This window comes from Schistocerca piceifrons, chromosome 6 (genome assembly GCF_021461385.2).
Source record: "Schistocerca piceifrons isolate TAMUIC-IGC-003096 chromosome 6, iqSchPice1.1, whole genome shotgun sequence".
Lineage (NCBI taxonomy): Eukaryota > Metazoa > Arthropoda > Insecta > Orthoptera > Acrididae > Schistocerca > Schistocerca piceifrons.
In genome coordinates, this window is record NC_060143.1 from 89,011,739 (window position 1) to 89,031,934 (window position 20,196).

At 41.0% G+C, this 20,196-nt stretch overlaps 1 protein-coding gene across 1 annotated transcript in view; it reads left to right on the plus strand.

The window, feature by feature from the left end:
* LOC124802794 (phosphatidylinositol-3-phosphatase SAC1) overlaps positions 1–20,196 on the plus strand; it is a 77,772-nt gene that overhangs the window by 19,621 nt on the left and 37,955 nt on the right. Inside the window, exons 6-7 of the mRNA XM_047263796.1 lie at positions 2,068–2,255; positions 9,737–9,892. Coding sequence (XP_047119752.1) covers positions 2,068–2,255; positions 9,737–9,892 — 344 coding nt within the window. The remainder of the gene's footprint in view (positions 1–2,067; positions 2,256–9,736; positions 9,893–20,196) is intronic.

Below are 20,196 nucleotides of genomic sequence, written 5' to 3' on the forward strand. Positions count from 1 at the left end.
CAGTCCTGTCACAGGCCTATCCTACCTCATCAGAGGCAGCTTTCATAACAACTCTGCTGTAATTTCTGCACATCCTTTCATGAGCATGACCAACAAACAGTTGTCCACCTGAAAGAAAGATCTGGCCAAGAGTGTAGTTGGCCAGCCAGTGGCAAAACATATTTCTGTGGCTGCTTCACAACCTGTGCCATTTGACTTTATCCCCCCGACCATACCAGCTTCTCTGAATGGCATTGATGAGAATCATCCTTACAACACTTGTTTCCATCTCACAAGCCTGCTGGCCTAATCTCTGCTAGCCCCTGTCCTACACCCACCTCTACCCCTGTCCCCATCTCTCACTCATCCCCCTCCCTCTCCCCCCCCCCCCAATATATCTCTCTCTCTCTCACACACACACACACACACACACACACTCTCTCTCTCTCTCTCACACACACACACACACACACACACACACACACACACACACACATTCTTTATTCTAACTCCCTCTCTGTACTACCCTCCCCCCCCCCCCTCATCTCTCTCTCTCTCTCTCTCTCTCTCTCTCTCTCTCTCTCTTCCTGCCCAGAGCAAACCTTCTAGTGCCATATTCTTACCCCATATTCTTGCTGCTTTTCTCTGCCAGCCATCAGCCATCTTCCTTCAACCTTCCCCCCTCATTTCGATCCTTGTGCATTCCACTGGATAGAACCACCATCCCAAGTCTGGCTGTAGTGTCAGTATAACACAGTTGGATGGTGTGCATCATAGTCAGTCTTATTTAGGTGCTGTCAACCATATAATGATCCAGCTATACGGTGAGCTGTTACCTTTGACCTCTTCCATTATTTAAATCTCAAATAAATTTAAGTGTCTTGGTTTATAATATAATACATGTTACTACTTGCATAACTTGTATGTCTTTTGATGATTCAGTGTCACGTGTTGGAGACTTCTTTTGATAGTTTCTATAGTATATGATTCATGTAGTGTAATGAAAACATAAAAGGCTCATCATCAATGACTTTATCATTTATCTTTCAGAGGAAAATGATGAATACTTTGGTATTCATTGACAAAATTACCATAGTTGAAAAACAGGAATCGGAAAAAAATGTTGTCTGTGGAGTAACAATGGCAAAGACATCTGAAGCCTCTATTAAAAAGAAATAAAATCTGATTGGTCACTCCTGGTGCTACATTTTTGCTGTTGGAGATATTCATCCATTTAATGAACCATTAGTTGTCCAATTTTGTCATCTTAATTGATTATTCTGCCACTGATAGGTAGAACAACTTTGTAATCCTAAATGAAGAGCACGCAAATAGTGGTTCTGCTGTAAAACAGTCACACATCTGTGCCTTCCATTTATTAATAGTATGTACTGGACATAAGTATTAACACTGTCATTTTCACTTATTTTCCTATAGAAAGAAGAATGTATGTGGGGGCAGGAGTGGGGGGCCAGCCAGTGATCTTGGTTGACCTCTCTAGAAGCCAAACTTTTATCTTCATAAGAATGAATGTTTAGCCATCTGGCTACCTGTTTCTCACTATTTGTCTGCCTCCAACTTACCATTGGCTCTACACTGACAGCATTCACCAAGTTTTTCTCACCCAGCTAGCTTCTCTCATACACATGACACGTATCACTGTTTTGTTTTTTGATACTGAGTTCTCTGTTATGCATTGATTGAATAAGCATATTCCTGTGGCACTTATTTGCATATGGTTGTTTTTGTGGATCTCTACTGTAGTAACAATGTACTCAATTTGTCAACTGCTTTATATTTTCCAAAGTACTCACTGGTTTGTGATTTTTCTGTAACTTATGTAACCAGGGTACTATTTTTAATGTGTCAAAAGATGACTCAGTGGCAAGTTAGGAGGCATTTTCATGTTTGTTGGGTTGTATCCTGTTTTATTATAGTGGATCAGGATCATCTTAAAAAGTGGTGTCGGCACTTCCTCATTAGCATTCTGAACTGTATTTAACACAAATTGAAACAGCTGATCTAAGAAAAATAACTATAAAGTAAAATTGTAGCCTTCAAAGTTGTACTTCCTTTACCTTTTGTCAGTCATTTCCGTCAACCATTGTTCTCTGAATGGCAAACCATTTCTGTGGACCTTAGTGTCTCGCCGCAGTTGCTATCGTGCGGGGACACGGCTCTTCACACGTGGAGTTGATTTCCAGGGCAGTGTTGCAAATTTTGTTGAGACAGAGCAGATAATTGAATATGGAGGTGACCGTAGTTCCTTTGTACAGGTATGTGAAAGTATTTATCTTTTATAGTGTATGAATGTACTGACTGTGATATGTGGTCTCGAGTTATTTAGATGCTAATGTATGTACGAATATTATCGAAAGATGAACATGGGTGAGTATTTTGCATTTACACGTAAGTTTGTTTATATTTATTTATTTATTTCATGTTCCACAGACCAAGGCACCAAGTAAATTGCAAGGATATGAAATTTGTCAAATGTACATATTTCAGGTATAACTTACATAAATACAAGGCGTGTTTTTTAAGTAAGGTCCATTTTGAACCGAAGTACACAACGAAAAGTTACTTCAAAAAAGTAATTTTATTTTCAGAAAGTACATACTTCACTCTATTTTTTGACATAGCTGCCAAGTTTGTAGAAACACATATCATACCTCTGAACCAATTTTAAAATATCCTCTTCATAAAAGCTCGCCACCTGCTCTGACCACCAAGAGTTCACTGTTGTTTTCACGTCGTCATTGTAACGGTTGCCACTGAGGTGTTGTTTCAGGTGGAGGAACAGATGGTAATCACTCGGCCAAGGTCTGGACTGCAGGGTGGGTGGTCTCAAACTTCCCAGCCAAAACTGTCCAATAAATTGCAGGTCTGACCTGCAGTGTGAGGTCTTGCATTGTCATGGAGAAGGACAATTCTCTTTGTCAGCACTCCGCGTCTTTTGTTTTGAATCGCTCTGCGTAGGTTTCTCAGTGTTTGACAGTATGCTTCTGCATTGATAGTGGTTCTTTGTTGCGTGAAGTCAACCAACAAAACACCATGCCTATCCCAAAACACCAACGCCATGATTTTGTGCTGGGACATAGTCTGTTTGGACTTCACCTTTACAGGCTAGTGTGTGTGTGTGTGGGTGGGTGAGTGCGTGGGTGCGTGCGCGTGCGCGTGCGTGTCTCCATTTGATGCTCTGTTGCTTCAGTTCGGGTGTGATATGCAAAATCCATGTTTCGTCTCCAGTTATGATCTGACTCAAGAAGCTGTCACCTTCTTCGTGATAACAAGTCAAGAACTTCATCACACACTCAAATCTTTGGTTTTTGTGGTCCTCTGTTAGGAGTTTTGGGACCCAACAGGAGCACTTTTCCTAAACTTTAGGTGTTCAGAAACAATGTTGTAAAGCACTGATCTTGACACATCAGGAAATTCCTTTGAGTGACCTGTTATTGTGAAGCGCCTGTTCTCAAGAACTCTCACTCCAACTGAAGCCACCAAATCGTCTGTAATCAAAGAAGGGCTACCGGAGTGGTCCTCATCATGGACGTTGCCATAGCCATCTTTGAATTCTCATACCCATTTACGCACTTTGCTTTCACTCATAACAGTATCACCATACACTTTGCAAATCTGTCGATGAATTTCTGCAGTAGACAGGTTACTTGCTGACAAAAACTGTGTCACTGAGCGAATCTCACATGTGGCAGGCGAGTTGATAGTCTTAAACATTTTGAAAGCACAGAACAGAACTGTACAGGTTAGCTACAGAGCTGAAACTGAGCACAGTTGTTCCCGAGGCATGCCGGTACATGACGCATGTGCTCGTTGCAATATGCACGCGAACTACTAGTGTTTACAACAAAACAGACCTTACTTAAAAAACACGCTTCGTACTGTAAAGGTTACAATGTAAATAAGGTGTCAAATGAGGATCATATATCCAGTTAATAAAATATTGTGGTGCACTGATGCAGGATCAGATACAGGCTAATTTACATAAATACAGTAAAAGATACAATGTAGATAAAATATCAACTAAAGAACCTATATCCAATTAACAGAATATTGAGTTACACTTAAAAAGATCTGTAATATACAGAGGAAGCAGAAGTAAGCTAAATAGTATAATGAATACATACTTGAATACAGAAAACCAAATTATTATGAATCTATGATAGCGAGATTAAAAGTATTTTTAAAACAATTGTGAATTTACTGGTGGTTATTAATTTTCTCTCATCAATTCACTGGCCATATAACAAGATTTCTCTCTCTTTCAGGAGTTGGTTGAATTTTGTTAACTGTTTATGCAGACATTTGATATACGGTGGGAGTGCATTAATCAGGTTAATGCTGGAGTAATACGCTCCTTTTTGCTCCAGATTTAGACTTTTCAATTCAGTGTGTAGACTATTTTATTTAGAGAGAAGTTTTTACAAAGTTCAACAAGGAAAAAATATACTGTGGGTGGGTGGGGGGTAAGGATCCCCATCTTTCGAAACAATTTCCTAAGTCTACAATGGACACCACTCATTATTCTGATGACTTTTTTTGAGCAGTGAAAATATTTTGCAGAGGCTGGTTCCCCCAGAATATAATAGTATAAGACATTGTTGAATGAAAGTAAGCAAAGTAGGAAGCCTTAACAGTATCCAGTTCAGTCAAAGAAGCAATAATTCATAGCGTATATATCGCTGAGCTAAGTCTTTTATAAAGATGAATGAAAGTAAGCAAAGTAGGAAGCCTTAACAGTATCCACTCCAGTCAAAGAAGCAATAATTCGTAGCATATGTATTTCTGAGCTAAGTCTTTTATAAAGATGAAGGATGTGGGTACATCAGTTACATTTGCTGTCTATGTATGCACCCAGAAATTTTGTATCCTCAACTTCTTGTGTTGATCTCTACACTGTGTGTTAATTTCTAAAAGATATTTTTGTGGCGTGTGGAACATCATATAATGGATTTGATCTGCGTTGAGTGAGAGATTATTTGCAGAAGACCAATTTAAAACTTCAGAGAAAACTTTGTTTGTAGTTTGTTCAAGACTGTTGTCAGACAGTTCATCAACGAGAATTGATATATCATATGCAAAAAGAGTAAAATTACTCATTGTATTGGAGCAAATAGGGAGAACATAAATGGAAAAAAAGAAACAAGAGCGAACCTAAAATCAGGCCTTCTGGCTCACCACAACCTAAGATACCCCACCCCGATGAGGAAGGTTCTCTGGAAGTGCCATTCAGCATTACCATCTGATTTTGGTCCATTAGGTAGGACTGAATCCACAAACCACACAAAATAACGCTATCACGTTGACCATAATATTCTGCCTTTTTAAAAAGAATTTTGTGATTTACACAATTGAAGGCTTTCGAGAGATTACAGAGGATACGTACTAGAGACATTTATTTGTTAATGGCTTCCAAAACTTTATTGTTAAAGGAAAATATAGTTTGTACATTTCAAAAACCAGCACAAAACCCATATTGACTATTGTTGAGGATATTGTGGAAGTTGAGATGGTTGATGATCAATCTGTGCACAAGTTTTTCGAGAATTTTTGAAAAGATAGTTAAAAGGGAAATTGGATGATAGTGACACTGTTTTTGTCACCTTTTTTAAAGAGAGGTATCACTACAGCCAGTTTTAGTCTCCCAGGGACAATTCCTTCTTGCAATGATGCATTATCCATTGAATGTGTTGCATAAGATTGAACTTCTATATTTTTAACAATATTTCAATATTTTATTAGAAATATTGTCCACACCAGCAGACATTTTATTTTATAATGACTTGATTATACTTTCAGTATCATTTAATGTAAGCAGAAGTAAGGATATCTGTGAGGTTCTGTTGCAGATAGCTTTCTGTAGAAGAGCCATTGCTCCATCCATAGATCCTTTGCAGCCTACCTTGTCTGCTATTGACAGAAAATGTTTTTTTCAATATTTCTGCAACTATTTCAGGTTTCTTTATAATATTGTCACCTTGTTTAATGTCTGTCTGTATCCTGTTCCCTGTTTTTCTGCCAGTTTATCTCTGTCACATTTCAAATTGTTTTTATTTTGTTTTCTGATGTCACAATTTCAGTTTTTATGCGTGTACTCTTAGATTTATTTATAAACCTCTTTAGACTGCTGCAGTAGTCTGTAGTGTTGCTGTTTCTTTTGGGTCATTACTAGTTTTGAGAGAACTATAAAGCATCCTTTTTGTTCTGCAGATTGTTTTTATTCCTGCAGTGAGCCACATGTTCATGTCAGTGGCTACATGGTTATTTCTAATTATTTTTTTCTAGGAAAGCTAGCTTCAAAGTGAGACATAAATTCATTTAAAAATGTATTATACTTTTTATTCTCATCTGTTTTACTGAAAACTGGACTCCAATCTACCTCCTGGAGGCTACATTTGAAATTTGTAAGGGATCGTAAAAGATTTCCAAGAATGGTCAGACATGTTGCACAGATTGATGTTGGTGACTGTAAGCAGTTGACAATCATGGTCAGAAAGGTCATTACAAATGCCGGGATGGTTCCTTTCAAAGGGCACGGCCGCCTTCCTTCCCCGTCCTTCCCTAATCCGATGAGACCGATGGCCTTGCTGTTTGGTCTCCTTCCTCAAAAAACCAACCAGCCAGAAAGGTCATTAACAATAGGACATGTATTGGTATTGTTGCGCCCTGACTCATCTACAAATATATTGTCAATCAGAGTTTGACGGTTATTGGAAATCCTAGTTGGAAAATCTCCTACTGTCATCAGGTTAAAAGACTCTACTAGGTGTTATAAATCTTCTTTACTGTTGCTCTCATTTAGAAAATTGTTATTAAAATTGCCTTCAGTTATTGAAGTCTTGAACTTTGAACACAGCTGGTTTAAGAGAGACTCTAGCTGCTACAGGAACACATTCATGTTCCCCGTAGAGGCTCTGTAAAGCGCTAACGCAACTGGCAGGTCATGTGTAGTAGGTCCCATTTCTACTCCAAATATTTCAATATCTTATTCTGTACAGTGACACGTTAAATCCAATGATCTGTAAGATATGTTTTTTTTTACCTTAATTACACCACCACCTTTTTCCAGTGTAGATCTGGATTAACATGTTGCTATACAGTAAACACTCAACTGCAACATTTCAACATCTCTTGTATGATATTCACTAAAACATAATATATTAGCATATTTTTCCTTGCACATCCTCTAGGAGAAAAGAAATGTCATTTGCTTTACTTGGTGAAAAACTGTTATTGTTTTTTATTGAAACTGCATACTTTCACCCAAAGAAGTATCTGAGGGAATTAAAATAACTGTTTCTTCTGCCTTGCTCATGTTACTTTTGTCGCTGTTGTCAGCAGGACATATAGGAAGCTGTTTTATTTCTTGAAAGTTGATCTTTAATTATTTCATTGATGTGATCACACTCAAATAGTTTCCCTTCATAGTTCAAGTGCCTTCCATGTTTGGCGTGTTTCAATGCACTTTACTTATGTCTAGTACTTCGCATTGATCATATTCTGAACACAGTTCCTTTATTGTAATGTTTGTTTTCTGGACTCCATTGTTTACACATGAGCTGTAAAGCAAATCATACTTTTAGCTGCATAGTTCGAACTATCAGTTTAATAAGTCACAGCTGTAAAATACTAACGCGAATTCTTTACAGACGATTGGAAAAACTGGTAGAAGCGGACCTCGGGGAAGATCAGTTTGGATTCCGTAGAAATGTTGGAACACGTGAGGCAATACTAACCTTACGACTTATCTTAGAAGAAAGATTAAGAAAAGGCAAACTTACGTTTCTAGTATTTGTAGACTTAGAGAAAGCTTTTGACAACGTTAACTGGAATACTCTCTTTCAAATTCTGAAGGTGGCAGGGGTGAAATACAGGGAGCGAAAGGCTATTTACAATTTTTACAGAAACCAGATGGCAGTTATAAGAGTCGAGGGGCATGAAAGGGAAGCAGTGGTTAGGAAAGGAGTGAGACAGGGTTGTAGCCTCTCCCCGATGTTATTCAATCTTGTATATTGAGCAAGCAGTAAAGGAAACAAAAGAAAAATTCGGAGTAGGTATTAAAATTCATGGAGAAGAAGTAAAAACTTTGAGGTTCGCCGATGACATTGTAATTCTGTCAGAGACAGCAAAGGACTTGGAAGAGCAGTTGAACGGAATGGACAGTGTCTTGAAAGGAGGATATAAGATGAACATCAACAAAAGCAAAACGAGGATAATGGAATGTAGTCAAATTAAATCGGGTGATGCTGAGGGGATTAGATTAGGAAATGAGACACTTAAAGTAGTAAAGGAGTTTTACTATTTGGGGAGCAAACTAACTGATGATGGTCGAAGTAGAGAGGATATAAAATGTAGACTGGCAATGGCAAGGAAATCGTTTCTGAAGAAGAGAAATTTGTTAACATCGAGTATAGATTTAAGTGTCAGGAAGTCGTTTCTGAAAGTATTTGTATGGAGTGTAGCCATGTATGGAAGTGAAACATGGACGATAACCAGTTTGGACAAGAAGAGAATAGAAGCTTTCGAAATGTGGTGCTACAGAAGAATGCTGAAGATAAGGTGGGTAGATCATGTAACTAATGAGGAGGTATTGAATAGGATTGGGGAGAAGAGAAGTTTGTGGCACAACTTGACTAGAAGAAGGGATCGGTTGGTAGGACATGTTTTGAGGCATCAAGGGATCACAAATTTAGCATTGGAGGGCAGCGTGGAGGGTAAAAATCGTAGAGGGAGACCAAGAGATGAATACACTAAGCAGATTCAGAAGGATGTAGGTTGCAGTAGGTACTGGGAGATGAAGCAGCTTGCACAGGATAGAGTAGCATGGAGAGCTGCATCAAACCAGTCTCAGGACTGAAGACCACAACAACAACAGTTCGATCCCATTATGCAAACGATAAATTGATGCAGGTGTGAAAGGTAGTTTCTTCTGATTTGCTTTCTAGAAACATACAGTTGAGAAAATTGTACAGCAGTTATAAGCACATTTGCTGACTGGTATTCTAAAACCTACAAACTAACCAAATAGATGTGATGGTGGATTGAGCAACTGACTGCAGCATGTCCTTTCGTCAGTATTTCCATATGACGTCCAATGTTTTCAAGAGTTTGTATCCCCTCGCTACTCCCAGTACGGTCAGAATAATGCATTTCCTCAGTGTGATAACTCAACAATTTTTTTTGTTCTTGAGAATGGGGCTGTAATTGTGTAACACAAGGGACACCATGCAGAAAACAAACATTTAAGTGACTCAATGTGTTGTTTTGCCTTTGGCTGTGTTCTTTCCCATGATAAATATCAGATCTATCTTTAACTGTAGAAATTTGAAAGAACTGTGCCGACTCTACCCTAAACATTTTTTTAATTGGATGTAATGGGTTTATGCTAAATATAGCACAGTGTGTCACAAGCATTATTTTTTGCTTTAGGAAATACTTTTGGATTAAAAGTAGTGTAAATACTTTTCAATTAAAGGAAATAACTCATTGCAGAAATGTTGATTTGTTGCTAGACACATACAAACGTGCGTGCCTATCGACAACTCGATGTTTCTCCTTTTCAGTGAGTGGTCTCCTTTAATACACAAGTATTTAAACACTATTATTACTATTATTATTATTATTATTATTATTATTATTATTATTATTAATGCTGAACTAATCTGGAGTGTTACGTGGTGATATACCATCAGTTTTCCAAAAATCTGTACTGAGAGACAATGTTGTTACGTTTTTGCAGATAAGGGGGAGCATTCCCCTCTTCTGGACTCAGTTACCAAACTTAAAATATAAACCAAGGCCTCGACTTGTGCCCACTGAGAACCATGCAGAAGCCTTTGCGCGCCATATCGAGACTCAGGTGTTCAATTATGGCCGTATTGTCCTTGTCAATCTGGTTAGTATTCTTGTGCTTCACTCAGTTAAGAGTAATTTATCACTGAGTGCTGTAGTTTGTCAAGGGTATTCAACCACTATAACTTTTGTGTATGATATGAAGTAATTTAACGTACAGCATGTGTAGGTTACTATTTTAACCACATATTTTTTCAGCACACCAAAAAAATCATTTGTGTTATACTTGCAGTTCTCTGTGCATATTTTAATTTGTAATATGTGAAAAGTCTTCAGAGAATAATAACACAAGAATCAGAAACTGCAGAGATGTTGATACTTTAATGCTAATTAGAACCTTTGTGTCTGTAATAGTCTGGGGGATTAAAATTGTTTCTTAGGCTACAGTCACAACATTGCTCTCCGAAAGTTTTATGTGATCCTATCAATAGATAAAGCAGTCATCCTGCAAACTCTAATTGCATATTCCACCTGAGTCTTCCAGCATTGAATATTATAAAATCCGATCATCTTAAAAATAGTAATTTCATTCTATTAACAATATAACTGGAGATCCCCTTTCATTACTGAGTTTTCTTAAAGCATTGAATACTGTTCTTAATGTGTTTAGTCAATAAATAAAGTGGTATTATTCCACTCTAGTGTAACCCTCCCTGTATTACTAGTACAAGCCACAAGAATAAAATAACAAGCTTAATGTAGAATTACATTTCTAATTACAGTGCACTCAGAATCTGTTTTTTTTTTTTTTTTTACATACGTAAGTCCATTTTGATCCACCTAATCCTTACTACCGCACCAACTCCCACCATCCATTTATAATTGCTACTCACTCCCAAAAAGGACATAAAACAGAACACACACAAAATTAATGCATGATATTACAAAATTGCTGTGAAATGCCATTACTGGTTGAAACGAAAGTATTTCATTCATCAAATTCATCATTTTACAAACAAAAGTGTTCATCCACAAGCATTCTAACAAAACATTTTAATCACATTGTAGCATTCTGTTTCCTCTGCTCCTCAAAATGATTTTAAAAAGACTGTAGCAGCTGCTGGTGGCACTGACCAGTATGTTGAAATACATTCAATCCAAAGACCTTATTTAATATCCTCAAATCAGTTTATCGTTAAAAATTGTAGTTAGTGAAGCATACAGGAACAGTTTGCTGTAGTTGCTTCTCACTCCCAGATATTGTCATCATCTTGAGACTGTGGAGAAGAGAGTGAGTATACTATGTGTGATGTGGGAACCATGGGGACAGGGGTGGATGTTAGTGTGGGGTAGAGACTAGAGAAAACTGAGGCCAGAAAGATTGTGGGAACGAAAAGTGTGCAAAAGTTACAGCAGAGGTGGTATGTGATGTGACTGCTTTCACAGGTGACCTTGCCTCCAGTAGGACGGTGGGACAAGATATGCAAGTAACAGGACTGGAATGGTGTGTATGGGTGAATGCATAGGGTAGGGCTTGCACTTGAGTCTTCCACGGGAGTGTGACACATATCACAGAGTGTGTGGGGTCATACCCTTGTGGAAAAGACGGGTTCAAGTCCTGTTCTATCCACTCATGTTGCACACGCTATATCTGTTCTGTCACTAACATATCCTACCCTACCAGATGCAGAACCACCTGTGAAAGCAGTCAGTGTGATTCTACATAGAGTATGTGAAAGAAGTTGCCCTCTTCTAGCAACAATGTACCATAGGTCTTTGGACAAGCGAACTGTTCCTGATAATTGGAGAAAAGCACAGATCATTTCCATTTTCTAGAATGGTTGTAGAACAGATACATAAAACTGTAGGCCTGTATCTCAGGTCGGACAGTTGCAGACTTTTGGAAAATGTTTTATGCTTGCATATTTTGACATTTCTGGAGACCAAATATCTCCTCAGTAGGAATCAACATGGGTTCAGGAAATGATCATCGTATGAAACCCAGCTCGCTCTGTATATGAGACACAGGAGGCCAGACACATGCAGTGTTCCTTGACTTATAAAAGCATTTGATACAATTCCACATTGCCGCCTAACAAACAAAATACGAGTGTACAGAATGTCACACTAACTGTGAAATTGGATTAGAGAGTTTGTCCCATACAGGATACAGCATGTCATTCTTGTTGTGTCCTGCGGTCAGCAGCAAAGAACTAATGATCAAGTTTGAACACACTTCATTCAACTAAAATGCCATCTTGGCATGCACTAATTGCCAAACTCAAGAACAATGAGAAACACAATAATTCTTGTGGTGGCCAAAGCCAAGATAAATGTAACAAGACAATGAAAAGAAATAATAGCAACCAAAATAGTATGCTACATAATTCCAAAGTGGCATTACGCCCAGCAAGATACAAATTTCTACAGAGAGACTACTTTGAGTGTCCACTGGGCCAGAGCCAGCATAGGTATCAGCCGGAGCTGTCCTAGCTGTAGGTACACACTGCTGGTCTGACTCAGCAGGCATGCTTATAACACCAGTTCTGTGGAGTCCTACACTTAATCACATTATTTCCAATTGGTGGATCTCTATCACATGGCTTTCACAAAGTAATGCTGTGTTTATGCAGAAAGTTTGTTGATGTTTACATTCACTGGCAATGTTTTGACATGAGCTCTTGAAGGGAGGTCAGCAGCCCACCATGCTTGTCTGTAGTGCGGGCCGCCTAACTAGTAAGGAGCCGCTACGACATTTCTCCTCCTGGAAAAAGAGGGCACAGCACCACAAATGTCCATAGAAGAGGGGGCGTTGTGGTCGATGTCCATTGGTTCGTGGACGTCTTGGTCTATGTCCATAGGTTCATGACCATCAGGGACTGTAGGCGGTGACACAGCAGGGGCAGCTGGTGACAGAGGCAGTGGCTGAGATAGAGGCGGAATCAGAGTTTCCATCACAGGGCGGCCATTGACAGGCACTGGCAGCTCCCCAGGGGTGTCTTGCTTCACCATACGGGGGCAGAGCTGGTTGAGGTGCTGGCGAGTGGTGGAGCCATTGACCTACTGGAGAGATGCCATCACCTGGCTGCAGAGATTGGTGATGATGGCAAGTGCCCAGCGCATCTGTGGATGTGAAAAGATATGCAGGAGGAGGGCACCAGAGTGCTGGCGGGAGGGTAATAAGTCTCAGGAACAAGGATAGATAAGGGAGAGCAGAATGCTCCACTGTGAAGTATCTCCACTGGACTCTTACCAGCATGTTATGTAACCAAAAAAAGCAGCATGACGGCTCAGTAGTTTATCAAGTTGGGTCTTGAATATCTGCACAAAATGGTCTGCCTGGCCGTTTGACGCAGGGTGAAACTGGGACTGTGTGGATGAGGGAAATCCCATTGGCAGCACAAAGTTGCTTAAACGTGGTCACAATAAACTGGGGACCATAATCTGTAATGATTGTTTTGGGGGGTCCCTCGACAGCAAAGAGATACCAGAGAATTTTGATAGTTTCAGCAGAAGTGGTGTTCATCATGCAGAAGACGTAAGGGTATCCCGACCCGGACTCAATCAGGATGAACCATTGGGATCCATGAAGTGGAGACGTTCCCATGGAGCAGCTGCATCTGGCTATGAAAAATACTGGCACGGGGATGCTGCCTGATGTGTCTGACACGTGGTGCAGGCTGACACGAGGGAGGCAATGTCTTTATCCAATCCACACCAATAAAGGTGTCAGTGGGCCAGCTGTTTGGTGAAGATGGTTTCCCAATGGCCAGCGTGGAGGAGATCGAGGACGTGCCAACACAATGCGTGCAGTATCACCACCCGGGGAACATCCGAATCACTATGCAAAAGGATGACCCGCACTGCAGAAAAAGAGACTGTGCTGATGATCCCAAAAAATGCTGGACTTCTGCATCGTGGACGCTATGACGTCTGTTCAGCCAACCTGCAGTGATTTGGCGGTGGATGTCTGATCGTGAGTGGTGACTCGCCGGACTGCATTGCCATCTAATGGAAGTGCATCTAGAGCTGCATCCACATTCGGTTTCACATAAAAAAAACCAAGGAGGAAGTGTCAAACTCATGGTCCACTTTGCAGGCAGTCTGGAAAGGAAACCAGTGTTTGCATGCCTTCCAGAGGTGCGATAGACAATATCAAAGTCGAACGGCGCCAGGAAGAGTGCCCAACATTGGCGTTGGCGCACTGTCTGGGTGGACACTGCGGCACCCTTGTGAAACAAAGAAACCAAAGGTTTGTGGTCAGTCTGCAGAGTGAAATGATGACGATAATTGAAATCGTAGAATTTTGTTAGGGCAGAAACCAACGACAAAGCTTCCTTTTCAATTTGACTGTATTTGGTTTGAGCATCAGTCAGTTTTTAGAATTCGAAGGCCACTGGCCTCTCGACGCCGTTTACCACTTGTGAGACGACTGCACCCAGACCCTAGTCCAATGCAGTGATGAGGGGCAGGAAAAGGTCGGAAGCGGCCAGACACGGAGGTCAGGAGAGAGCCGACTTGAGACTTGTGAAAGCCTGCTCATGTGCCGCGTCCCAAACCCAATGCACACCTTTGTGCAACAAACTGGTCAAGAGTGCCAAAATCTCGGTGGCTTGGGGTATAAAACGCTGATAATAGTTAATTTGACCTAGGACGGATTGCAGTTGCTTCATGTAGGTGGGAGGAGGCAAGTTTTGAACACCTCAACATACTCCTTAGAGGCGTGTAGACCGCGGGCATCAATCTTGAACCCAAGATAACTGACCTCGCGTGCAGAAAAGTCATTCTTTTCTTTCTGGCAGCACAGGTTAGCCTCGGAATAAACTGAAACAGCCTGTCCAGCTTGTCCGCGAAGTCCACCGTGGACGAGCCACTGACAATGACATTGTCCAGATAATTTGCCACACCTGGCACCTGTGTTGTGAGATGTTTGAATTTACATTGGAAAATGGCGAGGGCACTGGCTGTGCCAAATTGTAGGCGGTTGTACCGGAAAAGGCCACACGGGGATTTGATGACTAGGATCTGCTGCGATTCCACATCTAACAGCAGCTGCAAATATCATCGCGCAAATCAATTTTGGCGAAAATGGTTGATCCCACAAGATGTGAGAGTATGTCATCCACCAATGGGACAGGATAGGCATCAATGATGGACTGAGAAGTTACTGTGACCTTAAAATTGCCACAGATGCATAAAGCACCATTTGACTTGTAAGTGTTGAAGCTCCACTTGGAGCCTGTCTTGGAGAGCAAAGGGGACTGGGCGAGCCTTAAAAAATGTAGTGAAACCCTTCACCCTTGGGGTGGAGGATGAGAACAACATTTTGTATTTGCTCAGCAACGGGGCGAGGAGGGTATCCGAGGAGGGGATCGAAACCGCCTGTACCTCATCCTGCACTGACAAACTGAGACAACCAAAAATGTCCAAACCCAGATGGTTAGTGCCACCAGGGGAGCCGACCACCAAAAACTGAGTGGTGAAGGAACGACCGTTGCAGGAGATTTGTGTTAAAAACGCCATCGACTGATATATGGTGATTGCTGAAAATACGCAATTCGCAAGTGTACGGAGACAAAGCTGGCGAGAACAAGCATCGGTATGTGGCACCATCCACAATAGAAATGGAAGATGCCATGCCAATTTGGAAAGCCACAGGAATATGCACGACTTCCAAGGTAAGGAGGAAACGGACTCTCGACTGGTGAATGATGGAGAATACTTCTCTGTCAATGGAATGTCTTCCAGGTCCTACAGTGACAATTTGTGACAAGCCTGTGCGTCTGCAGGAAGTGTGACATCTAAGCGATGTTTCTGCGAAGTCTGACACTCAAAGGAAATATGGCCCGTTCGGCTGCAAACCATGCACCTCGCTTGCTGGTGAGGCACTCCAACTGTCATTGAGTCCATAAACAGTCCGGACATGATGGAAAATGAGCAAAAGACTTTCTGTCACAAAATGTATCGACGGACTGATGAGACTCACGCTCGGTGCCAGGCAGCTGGTGAGCTACGAAAACAGCAGCATCAAGATGCGGCGGTTGTAGCCGGTGAGACTGTTCAAATGCAAGAATGATTGGCTGACAGGTCTCGAGGGACAAGTCCTGTAACTTCAAAATATCAGCCAGAAGACCTCCGTCCGGTGCGTGAAACACCACCATATCGTGAATCAATGAAGAGGTATAAGACTGCTTGCAGACATCGTCAGTGCACCAGAATTTGCAATCGCAGGAAAGACCCTGGAGCATCGTAATCCATTCCCAATATGTCTGACCTGGGGACTTTCGACAAGAAAGGACAGTCTGACGGGTGGAGGTAACGTGTATTTGTGCGTCAAAGTACTGAAAAAAGCAGTCCTTAATATGGGTAAACGAGAGATCTTGAGGTGACTGCTCAGGGTTCAGTTGTTGAATTTGTGGACCAACTGTTGCTAGAAAAAAAGCCCAACCTCGATTTTTGCTGTGGATCCCATGTGCTAGTAAATGTTGTTCTAACCTTTTGACATAATTTGACCATGGTTTGATAGACCTATCGAAAGCCAGAAACATCGGTGGGGCCACATGCAAAGTGTGCAATTTACCCGTGATGGAATAAACTCTGTGAACTACAGCTTGCAATGCCGGGGAGTGAGAGCAATGTTCTGACTTTTTGAGTGCTGCCTGAATCTGTCAAGGACTGAAGAAATTCCTCTAAGGTAGCCATTTTGACCGAAAATGAAAATCCCTCCCTTGTCGCTGATAACTGTTGTGTCCTGCGGTCAGCAGGAAAAACTAACGATGAAGTTTGAACACACTTTATTTAACTAAAATGCCTATTTGGCATGCACTAATTGCCGAACTCGAGAACAACAAGAAACGCAATAATTCTTGTGGTCGAAAAAGCCAGACAACAGTTACAAGACAATAAAAAGAAATAACAGCAACCAAAATGCTACGCTACACAATGCCAAAGTAACATTATGCCCAATGAGATACAAATTTCTACTGAAAGACTACAGCAAGTGTCTACTAGGCTAGAGCCAGCGTATTTATTGGCCGGAGCTGTCCTAGCTGTAGGTACACACTGCCAGTCTCTCTCTGCTGGCATGCTTATAACACCGATTCTGCGGAGCGCTACACTTAGTCAAATTAGTTCAAATTGGTGGATCTCTGTCTCATGGCTTTCCACAAAGTAGTGCCGTGTTTATGCAGAAAGTTTCTTGATGTTTACATTCACTGGCGACATTTTGATATGAGCTCTTGAAGGGAGGTCGGCAGCCCACCTTGCTTGTCTGTTGTGTGTGCCCTCTTACTGATAAGGGGCCACTCCGACAATTCTCAATGGCGAGACTATCACTAGAAGTAGTTGCTTCCATAAAATATCTAGGCGTATGCATACAGAATTAGTTGAAGTGGAACAACAACATAAAACTGAATGCTGGAAAGGCATATGCCAGACTGAGATTCATTGGAAGAATCCTCAGAAATGTGGACCATCAGCAAAGGATATAGGTTAAAAAACTCTTATTCAACTAATACTTGAATATTGCTCATCAGTGTGGGATCCATACCAGATAAAATTGTTAGAGGAAATAGAGAAGGTACAAAGAAGAGAGATAGTCAATCAACTACAGTGGCAGATGCTACAAGGGAAGTGTTCTGCAGTGCGATGTGGTTTCCTGTTAAAAGTTCTGAGAAGTGTATTCTTAGAAGAGTCTACAATATATTACTTCCTCATACTTGTACCTCAAGAAAAGACCATGGAGATAAACTTGGAGAGATTGGAGCCCACACAAAGGATTGTCAGGAGCCGTTATTCTTGCAACTATTCACGAATGGAACAGGAAAAGTGGGAAGTGACTGTGGTTCACAAAGTGCCCTCTGCCACAGATCATACAGAGTATAGATTTAGCTGTAGATGGAGATTGTATGTCAGCTCTGCTGTTACTTTCTCAGTGTTTTATATGGGCATGTCCACCAGCTGGCTGTCCATCTGAATGGTTAGCCACTGACAAGAGTAGAGTTAACCTCCCAGTGGCAGAACATGCTGCTTGCAGTACAGTGGCTACTTCCTGCTTCACAACTCATGCCATATGAATATACCCATCCCAAACCCATTTCCACCCAAGTCCCCATGCACGTACTTCAGTCATTCTACATTCACATCCTTCTCCATGCAGTGAGCTCTTCATCTATTCCATCTCCCCCTCCCAGTCCACACCCACACGTCATTGTGGATGATAAACAACTTTCACTGCCTGCCCAGAGTTAGCTCACTGGCACCACATTCCTATCTGTATGCTTGCTGTCTCTCCTTCCCAGCCATCTGTTACTCCTCCCTCCAAAAGTCTCTCCCTGTCCCTGCATCCTTTCTCCAGTCTCAGTTGACTCAGTACAATCCCCAACTGAGTTGTCATGCAGTGTGAGGACAATGTATCCGGCTAGGACAGTGTGGCTGCAGGAAGCTTGTCAAAATGTTGCGACAAGATGACACCATGACTCTGCTGATAACCCAAGACTTTTTCAATTTTTCTATGTGCCTATTGATAATTCAACAGCTCAACTATATGGTGAATTCTTCTCTTTACTGCTTCCACTAGGAATTAAATCTTTGATATAGCAATGCTACATGATGGACTTGAACCCAAAACATAGGTGATGTAAAATAAAAAGTATGAGATTATATTCGACAAATTATCATGCCCACCAACTTCCATTACTTTCAGTGTGTCGGTTGCAGCTACTGAAAATCGTATGTAACCAGTCAAACTATAACCCAACATCCACGTTGCTTCAGAGTAGAAAAACACACACTTGATAATACAGGGTGTACATAAAGTCTGGGAACACTTTCAATTATTTATTGCACAGGTACCAAACATTGTACAGATATCATACATTAGTCATTTTGAAGAGAAACCCTGAAAGTTTTTCCAAGTATACCGCCACAGCGTAGTTTGGTAATTTGCTGACAGTCAGCGCTAGTCGCAAACACACCGAAGGATCAACTGTGCTACAGAAGCGGACAGCTGTTTCTTGAAATGGCCTCCCTGATTACCAGATCTCACTTTGTGTGACTTTTTTCTGTGGGGACACATTAAAGATCTGGTGTATGTACCGCCTCTACCATGTGATGTAGCAGAACTCCAGGAAAGAATACTGAAAGCGACTGCCACAGTCGACGATGCCATGCTGCCACAGTCGACGATGCCATGCTGGGACAGGTATGGTAAGAATTCAATTATCGTATTGACATCTGCAGGGTCACTCATGATCCGCATATCGGGGGGGGGGAGGGGGGGGGGGCTTTCAGAGTTTCTCTTCAAAATGCAGTATGTATGACACATGTACAATGTTTAGGTCTTGTGCAATAAATAATTGAAAGTGTCCCCGGACTTTATGTACACCCTGTACATTTACCCTGGTGTCCTCCATGCTTAAATGCATTCTGTGTTGGGATAGTGTGTGAAAATAGATCCATTAAACAGTATTACATTTTTCCATTGGGCATAAATCCAGGTCTTATGCTTATACCAGTTCTTGCAGCTCACCTAGGCTACGAAATGTTTGGCAGTGGCTGCTATTCCATGAATGTTTTGTTCTCGATTTTCCTCTAACATCTTTTACTTATTGGGATTGTCTTGTCTAAATTAAGATCAGCTATTGCATTTGTGGCCATGGTGATTTTAGTAGAGGTGTAACATATCTTTTCCAAATTATTCAGGCTGGGTTATCAGAGGAATAACCATTTAATGACAATTTCAGTCCATAGAGCAATTTTACATGCAGTGTGGCAGACTGTCATAGACACTGAGAAGACCATAAACTTTCCTGAGATTCCTGCTTCTGGCCTGCACTGCACTTTTTCAGCATCCTTAAAGAAAAGAGAAACTTCCTTCCAAATTCAAATGTTATGGTAATTTTTCTGGTTGTTGGTTTGCCAAATTCAGTTTAGAATTATCTCTGTGACACAGCAGCACTAAATAAAAGGCTGTTATTAGCTGTAGAGATGACTGCACAAATGAGAGCCGATAGCTGAGGAACAAGCCAATCAATCCGCTTCACACTGGCTATTAGTCCAAATGTTAAACATGTTTCAGAAATTGCTCAGAACTCACAAAATCAGGGAACTGACAATGGAATGTCAGGGTTGGTGGAAGGTCGTCTACTGAGGTCAGGTTGCAGTTTATCAGCAGTTCAGAGTTTTGATAAGTTTATTAAATAAAAAATGTTTTTACAGTGATCCTTTTAATCCCTAGATCACAATTTTCCTATCACAATTAAGAGATGGTAACTAGTCTCAGTTGCTGTCTGCAACAATCTTCATATCTGTAACACATGGAGGAAACAGCATAAGAAAATTATGTATAATCAAGTAGAATACAAAAACACTATACAAAAGCTGAACAAAGAAGCCAATTCTAAAAGT